Below are 19647 nucleotides of genomic sequence, written 5' to 3'. Positions count from 1 at the left end.
AAGGTGGCCTCTACTCAGCTGTAGGCTGTAAATTGTCCTTTTCTTCTCGGTTCTCTGTCCCACTCTCGTCGTCTTCGATCTCCCCTTCCTCCCCACTGAACTTGTCGTGGGCCCATTTGGGGCTGGTGCTGGATTTCCGGAACATGAACCGGCCCCGACCCCGAGGAAAGGCTCCTCGGCCCCGGCCCCGGCTCACCCACTTCTCACTGCCTTCACCTTCACGGTCATCATGCTGAAAGGAAAGAAGACTGCCATCAATGCCAGAGTGAACAAGAGTAGCCAGAACCCTCTCCTCTGAACCCACCCAAATATGACTTTCTCAAGTGAACCTATGCCCTGTTCCCCAATTAGATCTGATTCAGATCTAAGAGAATATTCAGTTGGGTTCCTTGAATTCTAAGGCAGTAGTTTAGGCATTATAATAATGATGATGATGATAAAATCTTCACTCAAAGATCTTTTCCTGCATTATCTCATTTAATCCTCACATCTACCCTACCCTATCATTATCACCCTCCACTACACAGATGAGAAAACAGGCAGAGGAACTTTAAGTAACTCCATATTATTTAGAACACTGTCTCTCAAAGAGTGGGTTTGAGAAAGCAAATCACCCCTAAACGTGAAACTATGATCTGAGTTGTCAGGATGGTAAGAGATGAAGCAACACAGAACACACACATAGTTGGGACTCTAGCTCTCCCCAACCCTCCCCCTCAGCCAAGAACAGGCTGTGAGACCAAGGGAAAATGATCTGCTCATGGTCTCAGACCAGTTATTGGCAAAGGCAGGACCAGAACCCAGCCTCCCGTCTTGTATCCCTCCCCTCTTTAGTTTTATGCAAGGAGGCAGTGTGGCAGAGTAGAAAAAACAAAACCTACAACTCAAACAATCCCTGGTCTGATGATCACATGAGAAGAGAAGAAGGGATCCAGTGAAAAAGAATGAAATGACAAAGCATTTTGAAAAGTCACTGTTACCTATCAGCCCCATGGCTTCAAAGAGTCTAAATCCTCCACCCACACAAGTAGTGCCTTAGGCCCCTGAGGGGTTAGCTCTGCTAAAGGGCCAGCTGCTTATTCACTAGCCTAAATGAATCAGGCTGGCAATGCTCCTTCAGGGGACAGATGGGGCAGGGAAAGGGGCTTTGTGTGGCCTTTAATCCTTCCCTTAAGCAGCCCCACTCCAGTACCTATCCTGGGCCCAGGCAACATTTCCCTAGATATAGGTTCAAGGGTCCTCTAGGAGTCCCAAAGGAGCTACCAGCAGCCCTAGAAAAGTGAAGTTGGCTATACACAGTGATTTACACAGCAACCTGTTTCCTAGCTTCCTGTTTCCATGCCAGTCCTCAGGGGTGATGAGGAGACTCAGCTGCAAGCTGACCTTGGTTACAATACTCAAGAGTCACATCTGCTTGGATCTGAGCCTGCTGCTGAGCAAAGCCGGAAGAGCTCTCACTGGCCAGGTAATTCAGCTTAGAAGAGCCCTAACCTGAGAGGCAGAGAGGCTCAGATGGTGCCTGGTACCTGACAATGACCAACAGCTTAGAAGAGAGAAGCCCCAGTGGTGTTTCATTTTGGAGGCAGGTCCCCTTCCTCAAAAAGAGATCCTGAGCTGTCTTTCCTGTCAATCTTGTGCTGGGGAGCGACAGGGTGGAACTGCAGCCTCAGGGGAAGGTTATGGTTCTATCCCTCGAATAAAGGCTGGAGGGAGGCTTAGGTTAGGGTGGGTGAGCAGTAAAACAATGTCACCGACTAAAAAGGCAAGAGGAACCTTTCCCCTCTTACCCTGGGATCCATAAATGTCTTAGATAGCGCTCTCAAGGTCAGGACTGCCTCTCTAGAGAACTCACCTTGCCAGCACTATGCCATCCCACAAGCACGCACGTACCCAGTGCAGCGCCTGCACACATATTTAATCACAGTTCCGGAAAGACCGATTAAGGCCTCTGTATCAGCTACTGTGTGTGCCAAAGGCCCCCTGGCCCTTCCTGGTTGTCCCCAGACACATACCAAGTAATATTTCTTGCTTTTGGGTGTGTACTCGGGGTCCCATTCCTCCTCACGGTTTCTCTTTTGAAAATCGTTGTTGCTGCTGCTGCTGTTGTTACCAGAGTAGTTGCCTCTGCCCCAGCCTCTTCCTCTGGCTCGAAATTGCTGTGGCAATAAACAGGGGAAAGGAACAAAGGGACCATGTAAGGAATGGAGAAAAATAATTCCTTGCCTTCTATTCAAACACTTTTCTGGCACAAAACAGATAACTGTCCTCCAGTCAATATGCTGGTCAACTGGTTTCTAGTCATTCCCTTTCCATTCATCTCAAGTCTACAGCCCAGACAGAGGACAAAATGGCATAAGGGCCTCCCTACACACAACAGGAGTCAAGACAAGTGAGGAAGTTCGGAAGAGAAGCCCTAAGAGACTTTCTGGCTAAGTGATTATGAACAGGAAAAAAACAAACAAAAACACTAAAAATGGAAAGCCTGGGGATTGGGAAACCACAGATTCTAGGGTCTTTAGACTGAATTACTTGTATCAAGGGCAACAAAATTAGTATTCTGATAAGAACATAATTAGAATTGGTGGGAGTAAGGGCTTAGAGAAAGGGAGAGGGGGCAGGGTCTTACAAAGGTCCCTCGAGCTCTGCCTCCTCTGTCACTTGGACCCACAAAGTCTTTGGTCCCCAGTCTTGATTTGTCAAAGCCCGTGGTACTCTCCTCTCTCTCCTCTGTCTCTTCAGTGTACTCTTCCGCTTTGTAGGAGTGAGATGACTGGGAGGAAGAGGATGATGACCTGGACCGGTCTCGTGCTCTCCGGTGCTTCCTTTGAAAATAGAAGAGGCAGGGAGATCAGTAAGCCTCTAGGGTACAGCCTTTGGCTGGGGGCTCATGGATAAGCAGCACAGGGCAATCAGGAGTGTGTCTGTGATGAAAACACTGAAGGCTAGTAACCTGAAAAACGAACTCACCCCCAACATACACACCCAGGGAACCTGGGGAGCTTCCTCCCAATTCTGTCAGTCATGCTGAGTGACACATCTATGTCCGAGCCTGTGATGAACATGGGACATACACAGAAGGAGCAACAAAACATAGTCTGTGGCCTCTGGCAGCTCAGTCTAATACATGTGCACGAATCAGAAAAGCAGAAGGAAACTAACATTGTATTGAAAGTCACAGAGTATCTGGTACCAGGACAGGCTTTATATATTACCATCTGTTTCGGCTTTACATTAGGTCTATTTCTCATAAGAAGAACACTACCTGTCTTGGGACAGTGCTCTAAAGACTGAAAAAACAATGTGCTTAATTAAAAACTCTACACTGACACAGCAGGCATGTAGTAAATGGCAATTATGATCATTCAGTATTATTTCCCTCATTTTATAGATAGGAAGTTCAGGTGACAGAGCTGAGTAGGCCTGGATTCAAACCTGGCTCCGACTAATTATACCACTACTCCACAAACCACCTCCCCACTTTCCAGTGAGCTCAAACAGCTTTTGTCATTAAGCACAGGATTTGTCGAACCTCTTCTCAGAGTTATTTCCCATCCTTCCCTTCATCTGGGGGAAATTACAGACTAGGGTAAATCAGACTAATATGATGAGTCACGGTCTGTGTAGTAGAGGTCGGGGCCAGTCCGCCATGTGGTGCTGGAGAAGGGCACCAACCACGTCTAAGGCGGCAGAAAGGCTGGCTCCCAGGAGTAGAGGAGGACTTACAGGGAGAAGCCAGCCTGTGTCAGTAACCGATCACTGCCCTCCTCCACTACGGAGGAAAGTACCTTGCAACCCCCCAGCCCACCCCCAAACATTCGAGAAGATCAAAGACTTACATGTTTGAATCCTACTGGTGCCTTCTAGCATTTACTCTTAAAAAGGGGGAAATCTAAGTTATTGTCACAGGATTCTTATAACTCAAATGTTTGACTCCTAGAAATCAGTGTCATTTCAAGAGGTTTTCAAACCTAAGACTCCAGAAAGCCCCATATTTGAGTCCCAACACTGCCTTTTATTAGTTGTGTGATCTTGGGTGAGCCACTCTTCAGTCATATGAGAAAAAGTTCTTCTAAACTGAAGTGTGATATACAATGAAAAGTGACATAATTATCATTTTTCTTCTTGCCCCAGTCACAAAATACTACGGTTGCAAGAGACTTGGTCAAGGTTACACAACAAGTCAGAGGTAGAGGCATGTGTCCCAGGGAAAGAAATGAGGATCAGTCATCCAAGTCCAACCCTGAAATGCTTGAGGGGTTCTGCTCCCTTTCCACCAGTGACAGTGTTGAAGACTACTATACCCCCACCTCCATTCCCTGGTGAGGATTATCAGATTTTTATCTGTGGGCAGCCCTGAAAGCTGCTAAGGCTCATAATGTGTAAGTAACTGAGTGGAAGAGTAGACAAAGTGGAACAGAAGATCTGAGTTTTGATGTCAGTTGTTACTGTGTGATCTTAAGACAAATCGTTCTGAGCTTACTTCTTTATCTTTCAAATGGGCAAAACAGGTAGCTACTAACTATCCAACTTATCTCAAAGGACTGTTACCAGAAAATGGATATGAAAGTGCTTGCTAGATAAAGTTCAGAAACACAGAAGTGGTGTAGCTTCTTACAGGAAGGTGTGGGGTTTCAATTGTGCTACCTTTAATGAGACATGATTGAAAAGTCATGGAACATTCAAAAATGTAAATAGAGATAAGACCTTGGCATAAATACTGCCTTATGAAGTTCAACAATGCTACCTTTGTTTAAAGAATATTTGTAACACCTCTCTTGGAAGTGTCTGTGAAACCAGTTTAAAAGGCGATCAACAATCTTGTCCTATCTAGTTCCACCCTGTTTCTCTGACCAAACAGTATTATTACCTGAAAACAACTTTGAGCCATTTCTAAAACATTGAGCCATTTCTAAAACATAACCTTCCCAAGAAGATTTGTGATGAGAAAGGACATGTCAAAGAACATGGCCAAAACAAATGCAAAAGGAATTCCCCTATGATTTTCCACACTGTCCCTAGAGCCAAATTAACTGCCCATCTCGCAGGAGGCCTCCTTTAGACAAGGATCATGCCTACTTTCATGCTAAAGTTCTATTTTCAATCTAGGGACCTTAACTGACAGTTAAAAAAAAGACACTGTACAAGTGGCCATCGTTCCTAACCCCAAGCTCTCTGGCTTGGAGGGTCTGCCATATAGCCTAATGGTGGGCAGACAAAGAAATCCACTCAGGAGTCTGAATGAGGTGACAGACAGGGGCTTACGTACTTCTGCTTCTTTGATCCTTTATGAGTTTTCTCTGTTTTCTCAGCTGATCTTTCCCTCGAGTGGCTTGAGTCTCGGGAATCCACTGATTCTCTTGATTTACCTCGTTTAAGATCTCTCTCTTTATGTTTTTTACGACGTTCGATATCAAGGCGGAGATCAACAGGATCATCTTTGTATTTTCCCTCAGCCTGCCAAAAGAGAAATCAAAATTTAGGTTTTGGGGATTCAGGGCTACCACCTCAACCACCCCACGAACCGTGGCTTCTACTCCACTGGAGTGGTGCAGAGGAAGCACTGGGAATGGGAGGCACCTCGCCCAAGCTCAGGAGGGATGCAGGATGGTCCACAGAAGTCGCTTCATGAGGATCCTACAGAGCCCAAACCAGTTCTCTCAAATAATGATGAAGACCTTCTGCATATGCTACACACACACGTACACGCACCTCACTTTGCTGTTTCCCTCTGTGGCCCAGTAAAGACGGGCTAGCCAACAAGTTGAGACGGCCAAAATCAACTCTGGAAGGTGTTGGTTAGGCTGGCTCAGGCTTAGTCACCACGAAGAATGGAAATGCTGTTATCTTCCCCTACCTACACTGTGGCAGCTGCCCTGGGCCTATCCTCTACTTGGAATTCTCTCTCAGTATTGAGTCCAATGACAGACAATGGGAGACTCAATCAGCCTTCCAAAATGTTTAATTGTATTAAATTTCTCTAGAAAAGGCATATCAAAAAGCATAATGAATTCATAATGTGGCAATACCAAGTCAAAGTTTATTTTAAAAAAAGGAAGGGAGGGAGGGAGGAAGGAAGGAAGAAAAGAGAAGAAGAAAACCTTTTTTTGCTAACTTTCTAGGAAGTGTAACCTATCAGGGTATGTATGTTGCAGATACAGCATGAGCCCAGCAACAACAGCGGCCTTCTACCCCAAACTATCATGCCAAGGGCTTTCGACAGCTCTTTAGAATCTCAGTGAGCAGAGGTGCAATGTGGTTTCAGGCACATTATACACTAAGATTTGTCTCATGGAAGTAAAACCTCCTTAGGGACTTCCCTGGAGGTCCAGTGGTTAAGACTCCATGCTTTCACTGCTGAGGGCCCAGGTTCAATCCCTGGGTCCAGGAACTACGATCCCCCAAGCCGCACCGTACAGCCAAAAACAAAAAAACACAACCAAAAACTCCCCTAAAAAGAGGAAGCGATGAGTAGTTCACTTAGCATTAACGTTTCACTTATACAAACAACTAAGCTTTTTGTTGAAATAATTTAATTAACAGGAGTGGTAGGTAGTAAGTTGGTTTATTTTATCACATGGTTTTCTTCTGACAGAGGGAATGGGGCCTCTGTACCCTCCAAAGACAAAAAAAGAGAGAAGAAAACTGCAGCTGCAGCTCCCTTAGGCAGTGCCCACAGCACCTCTAATGAGTAGGCTACGTGGGGCAGAGAGGACGGAATCTCTTCTGATGTTTCAAAACCTTGCCCATTTCACATGGTTAAAGCCGGTGGGTACTTGGAGAAAAAGAAAAGGGGGATGGGAGAGAAGAGAGATTGTACAAGAGTGCCTCTCATTACATTCAACCAATAAGACAAATTTACTTGGAAAACTTAAAAATTACTATTTTTAGAAAAGGTTTCAGCAGCATCGGAAGAGCCATCTCTAATTTTAAATTACAACTCTATATGGGAATGGTGGTCAAGAAATACTAAGATTTTTAAGAACCCAAATCTAGTACCTCATAGTAAAAGACTGCACACAAGCTTTAACCTCTTAATAACAGTGTTTACGTGCACATCATTACAAATGTAGCTGGGCTATCAAAGCAATGTTTAGCTTTAAAGTAACAGTAATCGACATGATAGATATGGTACAATGTTAGAAAAAAATCTGGACTAGCTACTTAAAACAGTCTACTAAGTTAAGATATGAATATTTCACTCTTCTCTGACATGCATGTCTTTTTGAAATCATGGTTGGAAATAGTGCATGTATATAGTTGATTTGATAATACTTACAAGCAGAAAAATATCACAAAAAGTTTCTTCTCTCATCATGGGCACTTGTTCCAAAACTCCTCTCTTTTTTTTCTCAAGCTCACCTCAATAGACTTTGGGGTCATTTACCATATTCTAACCACTTCACAAAGGTTGTTGATACATTTAATAAAAATTAACCCTTTGTAGTTCATTTTTAGAATTATGCCCATCCTTAAAAGAAAAACACAAACTTAAGTAGAGAGTAATTTAAACAAACACATTTCTGTCAAGTTCATGCCCAACGCACTCATTTTGTTGGAATTACTGATCAAAGCAACAGTTCACCTTGTAGCCAGGTTCCCGGGGACTTTTCATTTCGTCATGAGCCAAACCATGTTTTCTGAATGTACTGGGGGAAATGTCTATCCTCCTAAAATTGAAAACACAAAAATTGTTTAACATTCCATAGTGTGAATATAGCACCTCAGTTCGTAAGTAGAGTGGTGCAAATCAGAGGCATTCCTTTTTATTACACTTATGTTGTTTGCTTATATACTTACACTCTCCCATAGATGTCCATGCGAGTGTATGCATGCACAACACATACACACACACACTCTCTCTCTCTCTCCCAACTTTCCAAACTCAAACAGAAAAAACATCTTATTCCACCCAGTACCATTACAGCCAGGAAAACAGACTCACCTACAGCCGTGCCTATAATTTCAAATTCACATCAAGATTATCTATGCCCTGCTAACTTCAAAAAGCAGTTTTCATCTTGGAAATTAAAATATAATGGCCCTTGGGACTACCCTGGTGGTGCAGTGGAAAAGAATCAACCTGCCAACGCAGGGGACACGGGTTCAATCCCTGGTCCGGGAAAATCCCACATGCCATGAAGCAACTAAGCCCATGCACCACAACTACTGAGCCTGCACTCTAGAGGCCATGAGCCACAACGACTGAAGCCCGCGTGCTTAGAGCCCATGAGCTACAACTACTGAAGCCCGCGTGCTTAGAGCCCGTGTTCCGCAACAAGAGAAACCACTGCTCAAGGAGAAGCCTGTGCACTGAAGAGTAGCCCCCACTCGCCACAAGTAGAGAAAGCCCGCCACATAGCAATGAAGACCCAATGCAGCCAAAAAAATAAAATTTAGTATTTTTAAAAATACAATAAAAATAAATAAAATAAAATATAATGGCCCATTATTCACCAACAGGATGAGGTCGAAGTGAGAAACAACTGCCTGGCATGACATAAATCCCAAAAGACCCTAAATCCAAGACTGCTGTGCAAACATGGTCCTCCTACCTCCTGCAAAGGTTCAAGAGCTGACTATTATATAATTAAAGACCAACTTTGTTTCTAGACAAAGTCCCTATTTGCTGAATGAATAGTCTCTAACAACCGAATGTTTAAACCTCTGGGCTTTTAAACCCTTTGACATAATCCGATAAGCACTCCCATCTCCAGCCCCCACCTGCTGCAAATTCTTCCAAAGGAAGGACTAATATATGAAATACATGGGTCGCTTAAAGAAACAACATCTATGGCTTCCCTGGTGGCGCAGTGGTTGAGAGTCCGCCTGCCAATGCAGGGGACACAGGTTCGTGCCCCAGTCCGGGAGGATCCCACATGCTGCGGAGTAGCTGGGCCCGTGAGCCATGGCCACTGAGCCTGTGCTCCGCAACAGGAGAGGCCACAGCAGTGAGAGGCCTGTGTACCGCAAAAAAAAAAAAAAAAAAAAAAAAAAAAGAAACAACATCTACTCTATATAAAGAAAGCTCACAGTGATCTTGGGTTACTGTCTGCCAGCTCCCAAGAATACAAGGGTTCATTTATACCAAAAGGGCTGTTTTCCTCCGGCCCAAAGTGAGAAACTTATAGTCATCAAAGCATACCCTTTCCACTACAAACAACCACTATCCTAGAGCCTGGAGGGCACTACCTTAAATTCTGCTGATAATGTAACTAACAAATTGCAAAAACAAGACGAGTTTATTATCTGATGAACAGACTTTTATGACCACCTCTACTGTAAGGCTGAGGTCCTCACCTGTGAATCTCTGGGCTTTTCTTGTTTTTAGCTGCCTCCTGCTCGGTTCCTCTCTTTAGGTATTTAGTAAAGCGTTCATGCAATGTCATTCCCGAGGACCCAAAGTGATGCTCTGTGGGGAGTCAAAGAAAAACATATCAGGCTATCAAAGGCACACCCAACATTCAACTCGTGTGCATGGACCTATAACCACAGAGATGTGACTAAAATAGTCAAGTCCATATAAAAAACATTAGGAAGAAGAAGGAAAAATGGCTGGTTCAGACAAAATCCAATGTCTGATTTCCACTGTAGGACATGGATACAAAGAGAGAAACTAGAGCTTACTATCCTTTGATTCAGAGCACCAGCTCCTGCTTGAGTTCCAATTTCAGATGGAACCCATAACTGGCCCAAACCCAGATTCTACATGACATTGCCCAGCCTGTCCACCTCCATTTGCCCAGGAGATGGCAAAATAATGTGGGGAAGATATCCATACCCCAAGATCTACAAGAAGCCTCTAGAGGATTCTAGCTACTAGACAGGAAAAGACAGAGGGGCTGAGAAAGTCACCTTCATACCTCCTTTTCAAGCAATTTAAACCTTCACATGAATTTTACTTATTCTCATGATCACAGGTTACCACTAGCATTTCATAATGTTCAGCTCTGTAATTAAAAAATGGAAACTTCTCCCTGGAAGAAATTTCCTTCAAGCTAGCCCGTAGCTTCAAAGGCCCCTATCAATGAGATAAAGATCCCTGATAGACTCCCTCATTCCCCCACTCATCCTTCTGCTTGTTAGAGAGGAAGCTAAGCACGTGGAAAGGGAGCTTGAGCAGGCTGGGGTCTGGACTCACCTTTAACATGGTGAACGATGGTCACTATATGCTGGGCAAACAGTTCTGAAGGGCTCCGCTGAGACTGAGCTGACTGTATGTGCTGGAAAATGGATCGAAATTCCTGTTCCTTTTTGTTGCTATGAACTAGATCCCGACAAAGCTTTCGTTCCTGAGCCAATAAGCCACTGGGTCTGAAAAAGAAACACAGGGAGGCCCAATGTAACAAGATACACAGAAAGTCAGAACGTTTAAATCCTAAAAATGAAGAGCGTGCTTTAAAAGAGTTAATTTATCTGTAAAGTTCCTTTTTTAATTCCTACCAAAGTAAAAAGTAACTTCAATGCACCATAACTATGGGAAAAGGCATCCAAGATCTCTCTCTTCCCTTTTCCCCGTTGGAATTTAATAGGAACAAATGGGGAGGATGAAGCATTAAACCTCAGTGATTCTGTTCTGGGGGGGTCTCTGCTGGTTTTAACAGATGACAAACAGGAAGGTGTTTTAAAAGACCAACTAGTTTGGCCATCCAGGGCCACTCAGTGAAGTGACACAATGCAGCAAGAGTGGGATGTGGCTAGAATGCTGTTCAGGAGACTTCCAACTGGCTTTGCAGTTTTTACACCAGGTAAAAAGCAGCCTGGGCTTCATCACTCTTTCCTGAAGTTCTCCTGCCCCCAGCCCCAACTTTAAAACTGTTACATTATTTCATGAAGACCTGTAAAAACAGATATTGTGACTTAGCTAAGAATGGAAAAATGGACCCTGCATGGCTCCACAGGCAAAAGACACCTCAAGCACATTTAGGAAGGCAACTGGACGGGGGTGGAATGGGGCCGGCAGCGGAGCTTACAATGTGGTGAACAGAGTGCAAGAGAGAAGCAGAGGGGACCCAGCGTCAAAAAAGCCAGTCACTACAGGGTAAAAAGACGCTTCACCACTGCTATGATCCTGTCCTCAACATATAACTGCTCAGTGATGCACACATCTGCACTGAAAACAGAGACACGAGGGTATCCACAGTGAAAATGAGACAGCGGGGAAATACATGAGGGGCCTGTCCTCGTTCCAGAATGACCTCAAGGAGAGAGGTTAGGCTACTAAAGCCCTGAGGGTCAAGATGGACTACAGCTCACCTGGCAAGGTCCTCATCAAAAGAGTCCATCCGGACATTGACCTGGGCCTCTCGAGTAATGGAAAAGGAAGACTTCCCCGTGGAAAAGTCTCCTTTGGCTCCTAGCTTCTCTCGGCTCTCAGAGGTCTTTCTCGGGGGAGGTGATGAGCTTTTCTCCTGGACTGCTTTGTAAGCAGTCACTCGGAAATTTTTTTCAGGCACAAATCCCCTGTGCCCACTTTCGGTTCTCTTGGGTCCTCCCCGATCCTCCTTTTTGGATCTCTCTGAGAAAGACTCTTCCTCCAACTCCTCCGTTTTTCTTTGCTTTTCCTTCCCTGGCGGTGCGTACATCAGGCCCTCCCATTTGCCTGACTTTTCCTCCTCCTGGTTTTTGTTTGCACCTGCTACAACTTTTGACATGAATTTGGGTTCATCATCAAACTCAGATTCCTTCCTTCCTTTACCCTTGTCTTTATCTTGATCATCCATCTCCTCCTTGTGGAAGTCAGCCATCTTCTTCTCAAAGTCATCTCGGAGCTTATACCTTTTAGGAGACTGGCTACCCCGGAAAGGCTTCTCAGTATCAGTTTTGGGAGCAAATGCATCAGATTTCATTTTTGTATCACCCAAGCCCGCATCAGAGAAGCTCCCTTTCTCTTTCATTTTCTCTTTATCCGTATTTGTTTGTTTCTGTTCCTTATCCTTTCCATTCTCTGTCTTCTGCTCATCTAGATACCTAGTTATGAAAACACAAGGGAGACACACACAAGAGGCTTCTTAAGCAACTTGATCTAAAATAAACTAGCACCATGTGCGTACGGTCTTAGGATTCTGCTTCTCTAATAAGCATGTCTTGTGGATTCCAGTGTTACGAAAGGAGTCTTGGTTACCTTCTATTAATTTCTAAAAAACTGCTCTTCACAGATCTATGAACTTGGCATTTAAGAGAAAACTATATGGTCTATGGAGTTGTATATTATAAAAACAAACAAAAAGAAAATAGCAAAGGCAATTTTTAGGATACTGAAAAACAAAAACCTACTTACCTGTAAGTGGTCTAGGAAAAAAAAAACTTAAGGTCTTATCCAACCTTCACTCAGTCACTTAAAATCTGCTTTCAGCAAAGTTAACATAGAATGTTCAACCTTGGACTGTTTTGCTTTTATACAACTCACATTTGGAAATACAAGTCTCAAAAGAGACTTCAAATTTGCTTCAAGTCACCTAGAAGATCTAAGTATGAAATATACTGCAAACACAAATAAAAACAGAATACATGTTAATTGGGGGAGGGGGCAAAAATCATCCTACTCATTCTTATGGAAAAGCAGAGCTCATGCCCAAGTGTTCTAATGAGATTCATAGTCCTGGCAAGGAACAAAACTTGTATTTCAAAGCAGACTTACTGAAAGCTGCAAAGTACAGATTCTGAACATCTCATTTGTACCATGAATGGAAAAAGTCTGATCATGCTATAGTTGCATTAATATGACAAAAAAGAACCAAAGGACAGCAGGGTAGCAAAGAATATGCTAATAAAAGGAAAAGGTGGGGGCAGGAGGGGAACCACCTGCTCTGTAAAGCCCTCTTAACAACCTGGTCCCAGTACAAATTCCCTGTTATGTCTCTGCCACCCCAATCCATCCAACCACATAAAAAAGATTCAAGTTCCAACTCAGTGTGTCCCCCAGGGTAGAAAGACAGAGACACTGTTATGTCCTCTCCTAACACACAGCCTGGTTGGCTTCTACTGGGACATACAGCCACTTTGTGATTTTAAAACAAGGTCTTCCTGGACTAAGCCTTGGACTTTCCCATTCTGCCCAGTCTCCTCAACTGGAGGGTGTGAGGGTGCAGCTCTTCACCATGACGGACTGACGCAGATCGACCACAGGAGATGGTAGGTCCTAGAGGGTCTAACAGCTCCAACTGCCATTCATTTTGGTAAAGACCACATTTCTTGATGGCTGACCCACAAATCTCTACTGTTCTCTGGCTTATACTGGGAGAATCCAAGGTAAACTTTAAATGTGAAAACCTCATTGCAGAGTAGCCTCAAGAAACTGTATGCTGCAAGACAAATTCAGGAAGGTAGGAGAACTAGAGTTAAGCTGAAGGTCTCCTGGGTGATGCTTTAAAGTTTGCTAAATGAAAAGCTGAGGAAATGGGATTACCTTATTACCATTAATCAGAGCTCTACAGATCACATTGCAACTAAACTGCCGGCTGGTGAGATAAAAACAACCAGACAGGGGAAACAAGATACTTGCCTCTTTGTATAGGCTGCTCCGCCTGGAGCAGCAGCCTCCTCTTTCTGAGATGAGCCATATGTGGAGCCAGTGGCTGGTGGACTCTTACCCATGGGGCTCTTTTTGGATGGACTCAAGGACCCCGAGCCATGGTCAAACTGACCTTGGTGTGTCCCAGCCTGGTACCCAGCACCACTCTGCAGAGCTGAGCCCATCTGGGATGTGCTGGAAAGCGGAGGGCTAGGTTTGGGCACAGGGCTAGGACGAGGTGACCGCCTCCTCACCACCACAGACTGGAGGGGGCTTTTGAGAGCCGGGCTTCGCTCCCGAGGACTCAGCTCAGACACGGCTGAGGCCCGTGATGCAGAACCAGCACTGTATGTGGTGGCATCTGGCCATGGCTTTGAGCTCTCAGACGCTTTTGTGTCTTGAGAGGTGCCTCCAGAGAACGGCTGCTCCTTGGCCTCATCTCCCTGGTTATCCCCGGCAGCCTGAGACGGCCGGCTATCCTTGGAAGAAGACTTTTTCTCCTTTGCAGACTTGCGCTTAGAAGATTCAACTCGGCTGTGGTTGGAGGAAGAACGAGAGGATGAGGAACGCCTTGACCTGTCAGAGGAAGACTTATCGGAGTTTCTAGAATGGCTCCTGGACCTTGGTGAAGGGGACCTTCTCTTTGGGGACCGGGATCGGGAACGGCCCCGACGAGGACTGTATGCCTGCCGGTAATTCTGCCAATTTGAGCGGTAGTTTCCATAGCCTCCTCGGTTATACTGGCCCCATGGATAAAAGCCTCTGTTGCGCCCACGGAAATAATAGGGCCTTCTATAGCCTCTGTTGTGACCTCGGAAATCCCGATTCTGATATACTCTTGGGTGATTTCTCTCTCTGTTATGAGCTGGAGAATATGATCTGGAACGAGACCTAGAACTGAAAGAGGGGCAGAGGAGGGAAGAAATCTTTGAATTTTTGACATAAGCATTTTTACTCAAGAAAAACCTGCCAACAAAGAGGTAAATCCCTCTTCTTATGTATCATTTAACTTCAGTGTTTTCAAACGAAAGGTACAAACTTAAATAATTAATTCTACTCTTATGGCCACATTAAGTACAAAAATAAAGAAGCACTTTAACAAATGAGACACTGAGATGCTTCATTAATACTGTAGCACATTCTAAATGGAGATGTATTTCTATAGTGACTGAGAGAATATAAAAATGTTTCTAATGTGGTAAACTAAACAAACACCATTTTAATATAGTATACCACTTGCTAAGAGTTTCACAGGCACAGAGGATTGTACAGGTAGGTCCCTGGGTCATTGGAAGTGATCCCTGCATGCTGTGGTACCCAGACAGGTAACTATTCAGATCCTCTGGCCCCACACTGCTTACTCCCCATCCTATCCACCTCTCTCTGTCTGTGCAGGGTTAATTTCTTAGCTTCCACTAAGACTTGAGGTTGTATAAAAAAAAGTTACAACAGGTCTAAACCAAAGAATGCTTAAATAGGGACTTAGAGAACTCATCTGTTCAAAGCTTAAAAGAATTTTAACTGAAATCAGATCAGCAAAGCATACAAATATTGTTTTTTTTTAAACTGGGAATCTGGAAATGGTCTCATTATCTAGAAGATCAAGTTTCTGTGGCTGAACTACAAGGTCTTATCCAGGTGCCACAAGAGGGCACCATCTGACCATAAGACATCAAAACACACAAGAGGGTAGCAAAGAGGAACTACAAAAACAGCCCCACACTTGCACATCTTTAAGGTCAACCTAAAGCCTAGTGGTGTTCTTCTTCATTTAACAATACAGAACTCTAATTTAGCAAAGGTACATTTCCAGACCGGTGGGGATTCAACAGTAACCTAACTGTAAAAATTACATGTTCACAAATGCCAGGCTTGTCAATGACAAGGAGCTGTTTCCATCAAAAAGCCAAAAACTGTATTTGTTGGTGTGGAAAATCCAGTGGCGTTCTTTGATACCACTTGTCATGTCAACTATGATATAGAGCATTAATTAGTCACTACTCCTAAGTAGTTAACTAGAAATATGTAAAATTACTAGAAAACTCCAAAAATATTTTCTTTACATATAGAATAAAAACCCTTCAGTTCATAAGCAGGGCTTCTCATATCAGACCTAACTGGAAACAGATGCAAATGTGACAGGTTTTAACAACTAAACAGAATGTTATTTTTAGAAAGAAACTTACACTTAGAAGATAAAGTGGGATTGGTTTCCCACTACTTACTACCCACCATGCTCAGGTTCTTTATCTACTCCAAGAACAACAGGAACTAGTGAAGATGTAGCATAGTGATGGTTGTTAATGGTTGCTATTTAAGTACAATTTAAAAAAACAAACTTACCTTTCACACTTTTCATTCGAAAATAGAACAATGTAAGAAAGAAGGGAGAGGCAGATGCAGCTATGAAACTGAATATGACCCAATTTAATGGCTGTACTTGAGGGAGGTGATGCACCACCAGCACTAAGGAGGGTTTTATTCATGTTCCCATCCTCAGAGGCTACTGCTGCTCCTGTCACCAATTACTAGTGAGGGCCCTGCGGCATACTGCATCCAAAACCCGCAGTCACTGCACGGATGCAGGAATATGAGTCTCTGCAGATTGCAAATTAATTTATTTATGAGAAGTCATTTAAAAGGATACAACAGTCTGTGAAATACAAGGAAACAACCAATTTTCTCCAATTCTGTAGAACTCAGCAGTTAAGTTAATTTAAAGGTATGGTTTCTCAAACTCTCTGGACAGTATACTTTCCTTGTAGGAGAGGGAAAACAAAAGAAAAAAATCATGAAACAGATAAGCCAGAATTAAAAATTGAACATCCAGTGGCAAATTTTTCTGTTTCTAAAAAGCAGAGAAGTCAGACTAGAATCAAATATAAAAACTTGTTTTCTAGTGGAGATAATTCCTCCAAAATAATCTTACAGGTATTAGGACAGCACATGGAGTGGCTCTAGACCTACCCCGGCACATATTGCCTGCATAAGGTATCTTTCCCTCATTTGCCAAGTTGATGACCATGCCAAATGACCTGTAGAATAAGGAGAAGCAATCTGTCCAGAGAGATCCGCCCAGAACTCTAGCTATCACAAATACTTCAGAACTGGTAAACATTTTTCAATTTGGGTTATGTCAGTTCAATTTTCTCTCTCAGTTTTGGTTGTACAGCCTCTTCTTTTTGAACCAATTATTTAGTTTCCATTTACTAGATTAAGTTGTAAAGAACCAAATGAGCTGAAACTGAGATTTAAGCAAACCAGATCGAAAGACTCTGGGCGCAAGGTAGGAGTTTACTAAGAGTCTCTGCTCAGTCCTATGGCCTTGATAGCAAATTCCTGGGGTAGATATATTTAGTGGGCTTTCCCTCATTTTTGGGGGGTGGGGGTGGGGTTTGAGAAGATAAAAGAGAATTTTACTTACATACAGACTCTGACACAATTGGGCGACACAGAGACTCTATCTAGCACAGGCCTCAAACAAAGCTTGGTATAAAAATGTGTGCCCAAAAAAAAAAAAAAAAAAAAAAAAAAAAAAAAAAAAATGTGTGCCCAAGAAACATGGGAGAGAAAAATAAAGTTAGGATTGGTTATCCTCAAGGTGTAATGTTATCTTAAAAAAAAAAAAAGTGTTTTTGAGTGAGAGACTCAAAGTTTATAACTACCTGTTCTACACTATATGGAAGTCATTAACATTTATGCACACCTATTTTTTGTTCAATCTCTGCTCTGAAATTAATTTTCAGACAGGCTTCTCACAGATTCCATTTAAGAATTAACTTATTCTTGGGCCTCCCTGGTGGTGCAGTGGTTAAGAATCCACCTGCCAATGCAGGGGACACGGGTTCCAGCCCTGGTCCAGGAAGATCCCACATGTCGTGGAGCAACGAAGCCCGTGCGCCACAACTACTGAGCCTGTGCTCTAGAGCCCACGAACCACAACTACTGAACCCACGTGCCACAACTACTGAAGCCCGCATGCCTAGAGCCTGTGGTCCGCAACAGGAGAAGCCACCACAATGAGAAGCCCACACACCGAAACGAAGAATAGCCCCTGCTCGCTGCAACTAGAGAAAGCCCACACACAGCAACGAAGACCCAACACAGCCAAAAATAAATAGAAATAAATAAATGTATTTAAAAAAAAGAATTAACTTATTCTTGTTGGGAGGGTGGGGGGGAGCCTACCAACTATTTGTTTATAGACTCTTTTAGGAGTAGGACTATGGAAACCATCAATAAAGATTAATAACAACTCTTCCTGAGTTTATTTTAAACTGCGTAATTCATTTCAGAGAAGGGCTCTAGATACTCATCTAAAATAATCAGCAGGGGCGCCAAGTGGTAAAACTGAGAAATTGTCTCCTTGCCTACTGCAGCTCTGACAAAAAGAATGAAATTGTACAAAAATCCCCTTTTGGTATTTAAACATTTAGATACATCAGTATTTCTCTAACACACATATAGAAACTTATATTTACTAACAGGTTCTTACCTACTCACAAAAGAAAGTTTTAAAGAATGAAAAACCGAACTCATAACACAACAAAAGAGGAAAGATGCTGGAAGTTTGGCATTATATTCCAAGACAGCTGAAATAGGAAATAATCCAACTAAAGGTGTAGAAACTGACTAAATTAAAGAATACTGGCAATAAATTCAAAAGAGTTATTTGCATATTTACTAAGGCAAAGTGATGTCTACAATAGTGATTTTTTTAAGCAGTTGCAAGATGTGTTTTACTAAATAGATGCAGCTTGTTAGTAGCTGGCGTATCAGGTATATATATACAAAGGACTCCTGATTAAGTTTTTTTTTTTGTTTGTTTGTTTTTGTTTTTTGTTTTTTGTTTTTGTGGTACGTGGGCCTCTCACCGTTGTGGCCTCTCCCGTTGCGGAGCACAGGCTCCGGATGCGCAGGCTCAGCAGCCATGGCTCACGGGCCCAGCCGCTCCGCGGCATGTGGGATCTTCCCATACCAGGGCACGAACCCGTGTCCCCTGCATCTGCAGGTGGACTCTCAACCACTGCACCACCAGGGAAGCCCCTGATTAAGTTTTTTAAGGTTTAATTATTTTAGTGAGTTAAGGTTTCTTTTCCTTGCAATGTTGATCATACTATTAATCCTCTTAGCTATCCTTTCTCTGCTGATGATGCAAATAAACCTTGGTCCAAGCCTCCAAAAATACTTCAGTGAACAATAATCAGGTGTAGAGATTTGAAGCAAGTAGCTTAAATAAAAATAAAATGCTCTTTCTTCCACAGTGGATGAAAAACAGTATGTGCTGGCAGGAAAGAAAAGGAATTAGGCCAACAGCATGGCAATCAAAGACGATTTGGATTTGAAGAGACCTGGAATATCTTACCGCCCAACACTCCACCTCAAGCCAACCCCGCACCTCCATTTGACACTCACAGAAAGGGTCTAACAAAAGATCTTCAGAGACCTATACTGACTGATCAATGATCATCTCATTATACAATCACACCCCCTTACCTCAGCCTGCGTTTCCTTGAACGAGAGACAGACCGACTTCTGGACCGAGACTTCGAAAACGAACGAGAACGAGATCTTGATGCAGATCTTGATCGAGAAGAGCGAGATCCAGACTTAGATTTGTTTGTTTTTGACATCTCTAAAGAGAGGATCGCTTTTCAATTACACCTAATGTAAAAAAACAGAATCAAACAAATGAGTGAGTCCCTTGAACTTCTATGGACACTTAGAAACAAACAAAAAAGATGAAATTACTGCTAAAACCAAACCAGACCAAACACTCTTTGCCCTTTTACCAAGGGGGATTTCTAAGCAGTACAATTCCCAACGTACCAACCCACAGCAGCAAATGGAAAACCTGACCTGTAACTCTAACTGGGGGACACCATGAAACACAGACAAAAATGAGGAGAGCTATTGATAACCTGGGGCACACAGTCTTTTCTCAATAAGCAGACAAGTTTTGCAAACTAAGTTAACTGTTAATAAAAGTACTGAGATGACCTGAGACAGGCTTCCCAGTCCTCACAGAAGAAACGCTATGCAATGACATCTTGGTTATAGAGTTTGTGGCACATCTTACCATTTCCCTACTTCCTGGACCCTGAATCCATGAGGCATACCCTTAATATTTACTTCAA

General features: G+C 43.2%; 1 protein-coding gene across 1 annotated transcript; it reads right to left on the bottom strand.

Moving 5' to 3' along the window:
* Window positions 1–10: 10 nt before the first annotated feature.
* THRAP3 (thyroid hormone receptor associated protein 3) lies at window positions 11–19143 on the bottom strand. Its single transcript, XM_065886096.1, has 10 exons — window positions 19007–19143; window positions 13502–14407; window positions 11254–11967; window positions 10139–10311; window positions 9298–9409; window positions 7583–7667; window positions 5267–5454; window positions 2627–2822; window positions 2013–2156; window positions 11–232 (listed from the first exon to the last, which is right to left on the bottom strand). The coding sequence occupies exons 1-10, from the start codon at window positions 19141–19143 to the stop codon at window positions 11–13; spliced, it is 2877 nt and encodes a 958-aa protein (XP_065742168.1).
* Window positions 19144–19647: the final 504 nt, after the last annotated feature.

This window comes from Phocoena phocoena, chromosome 1, assembly GCF_963924675.1.
Source record: "Phocoena phocoena chromosome 1, mPhoPho1.1, whole genome shotgun sequence".
Classification (NCBI taxonomy): Eukaryota; Metazoa; Chordata; class Mammalia; order Artiodactyla; family Phocoenidae; genus Phocoena; species Phocoena phocoena.
This window is presented reverse-complemented; position numbering and strand designations above follow the sequence as displayed.

Excerpts from the sequence above, each read along its gene's own strand:
- THRAP3 (XM_065886096.1), bottom strand. The coding sequence starts at position 19,143 with ATGTCAAAAACAAACAAATCTAAGTCTGGATCTCGCTCTTCTCGATCA. Across the intron at positions 5,455-7,582 it reads CCCGGGAACCTGGCTACAAG|GCTGAGGGAAAATACAAAGA; the intron begins GTGAACTGTTGC and ends CTCTTTTGGCAG. Across the intron at positions 233-2,012 it reads AAAGCAAGAAATATTACTTG|CATGATGACCGTGAAGGTGA; the intron begins GTATGTGTCTGG and ends CTTTCCTTTCAG.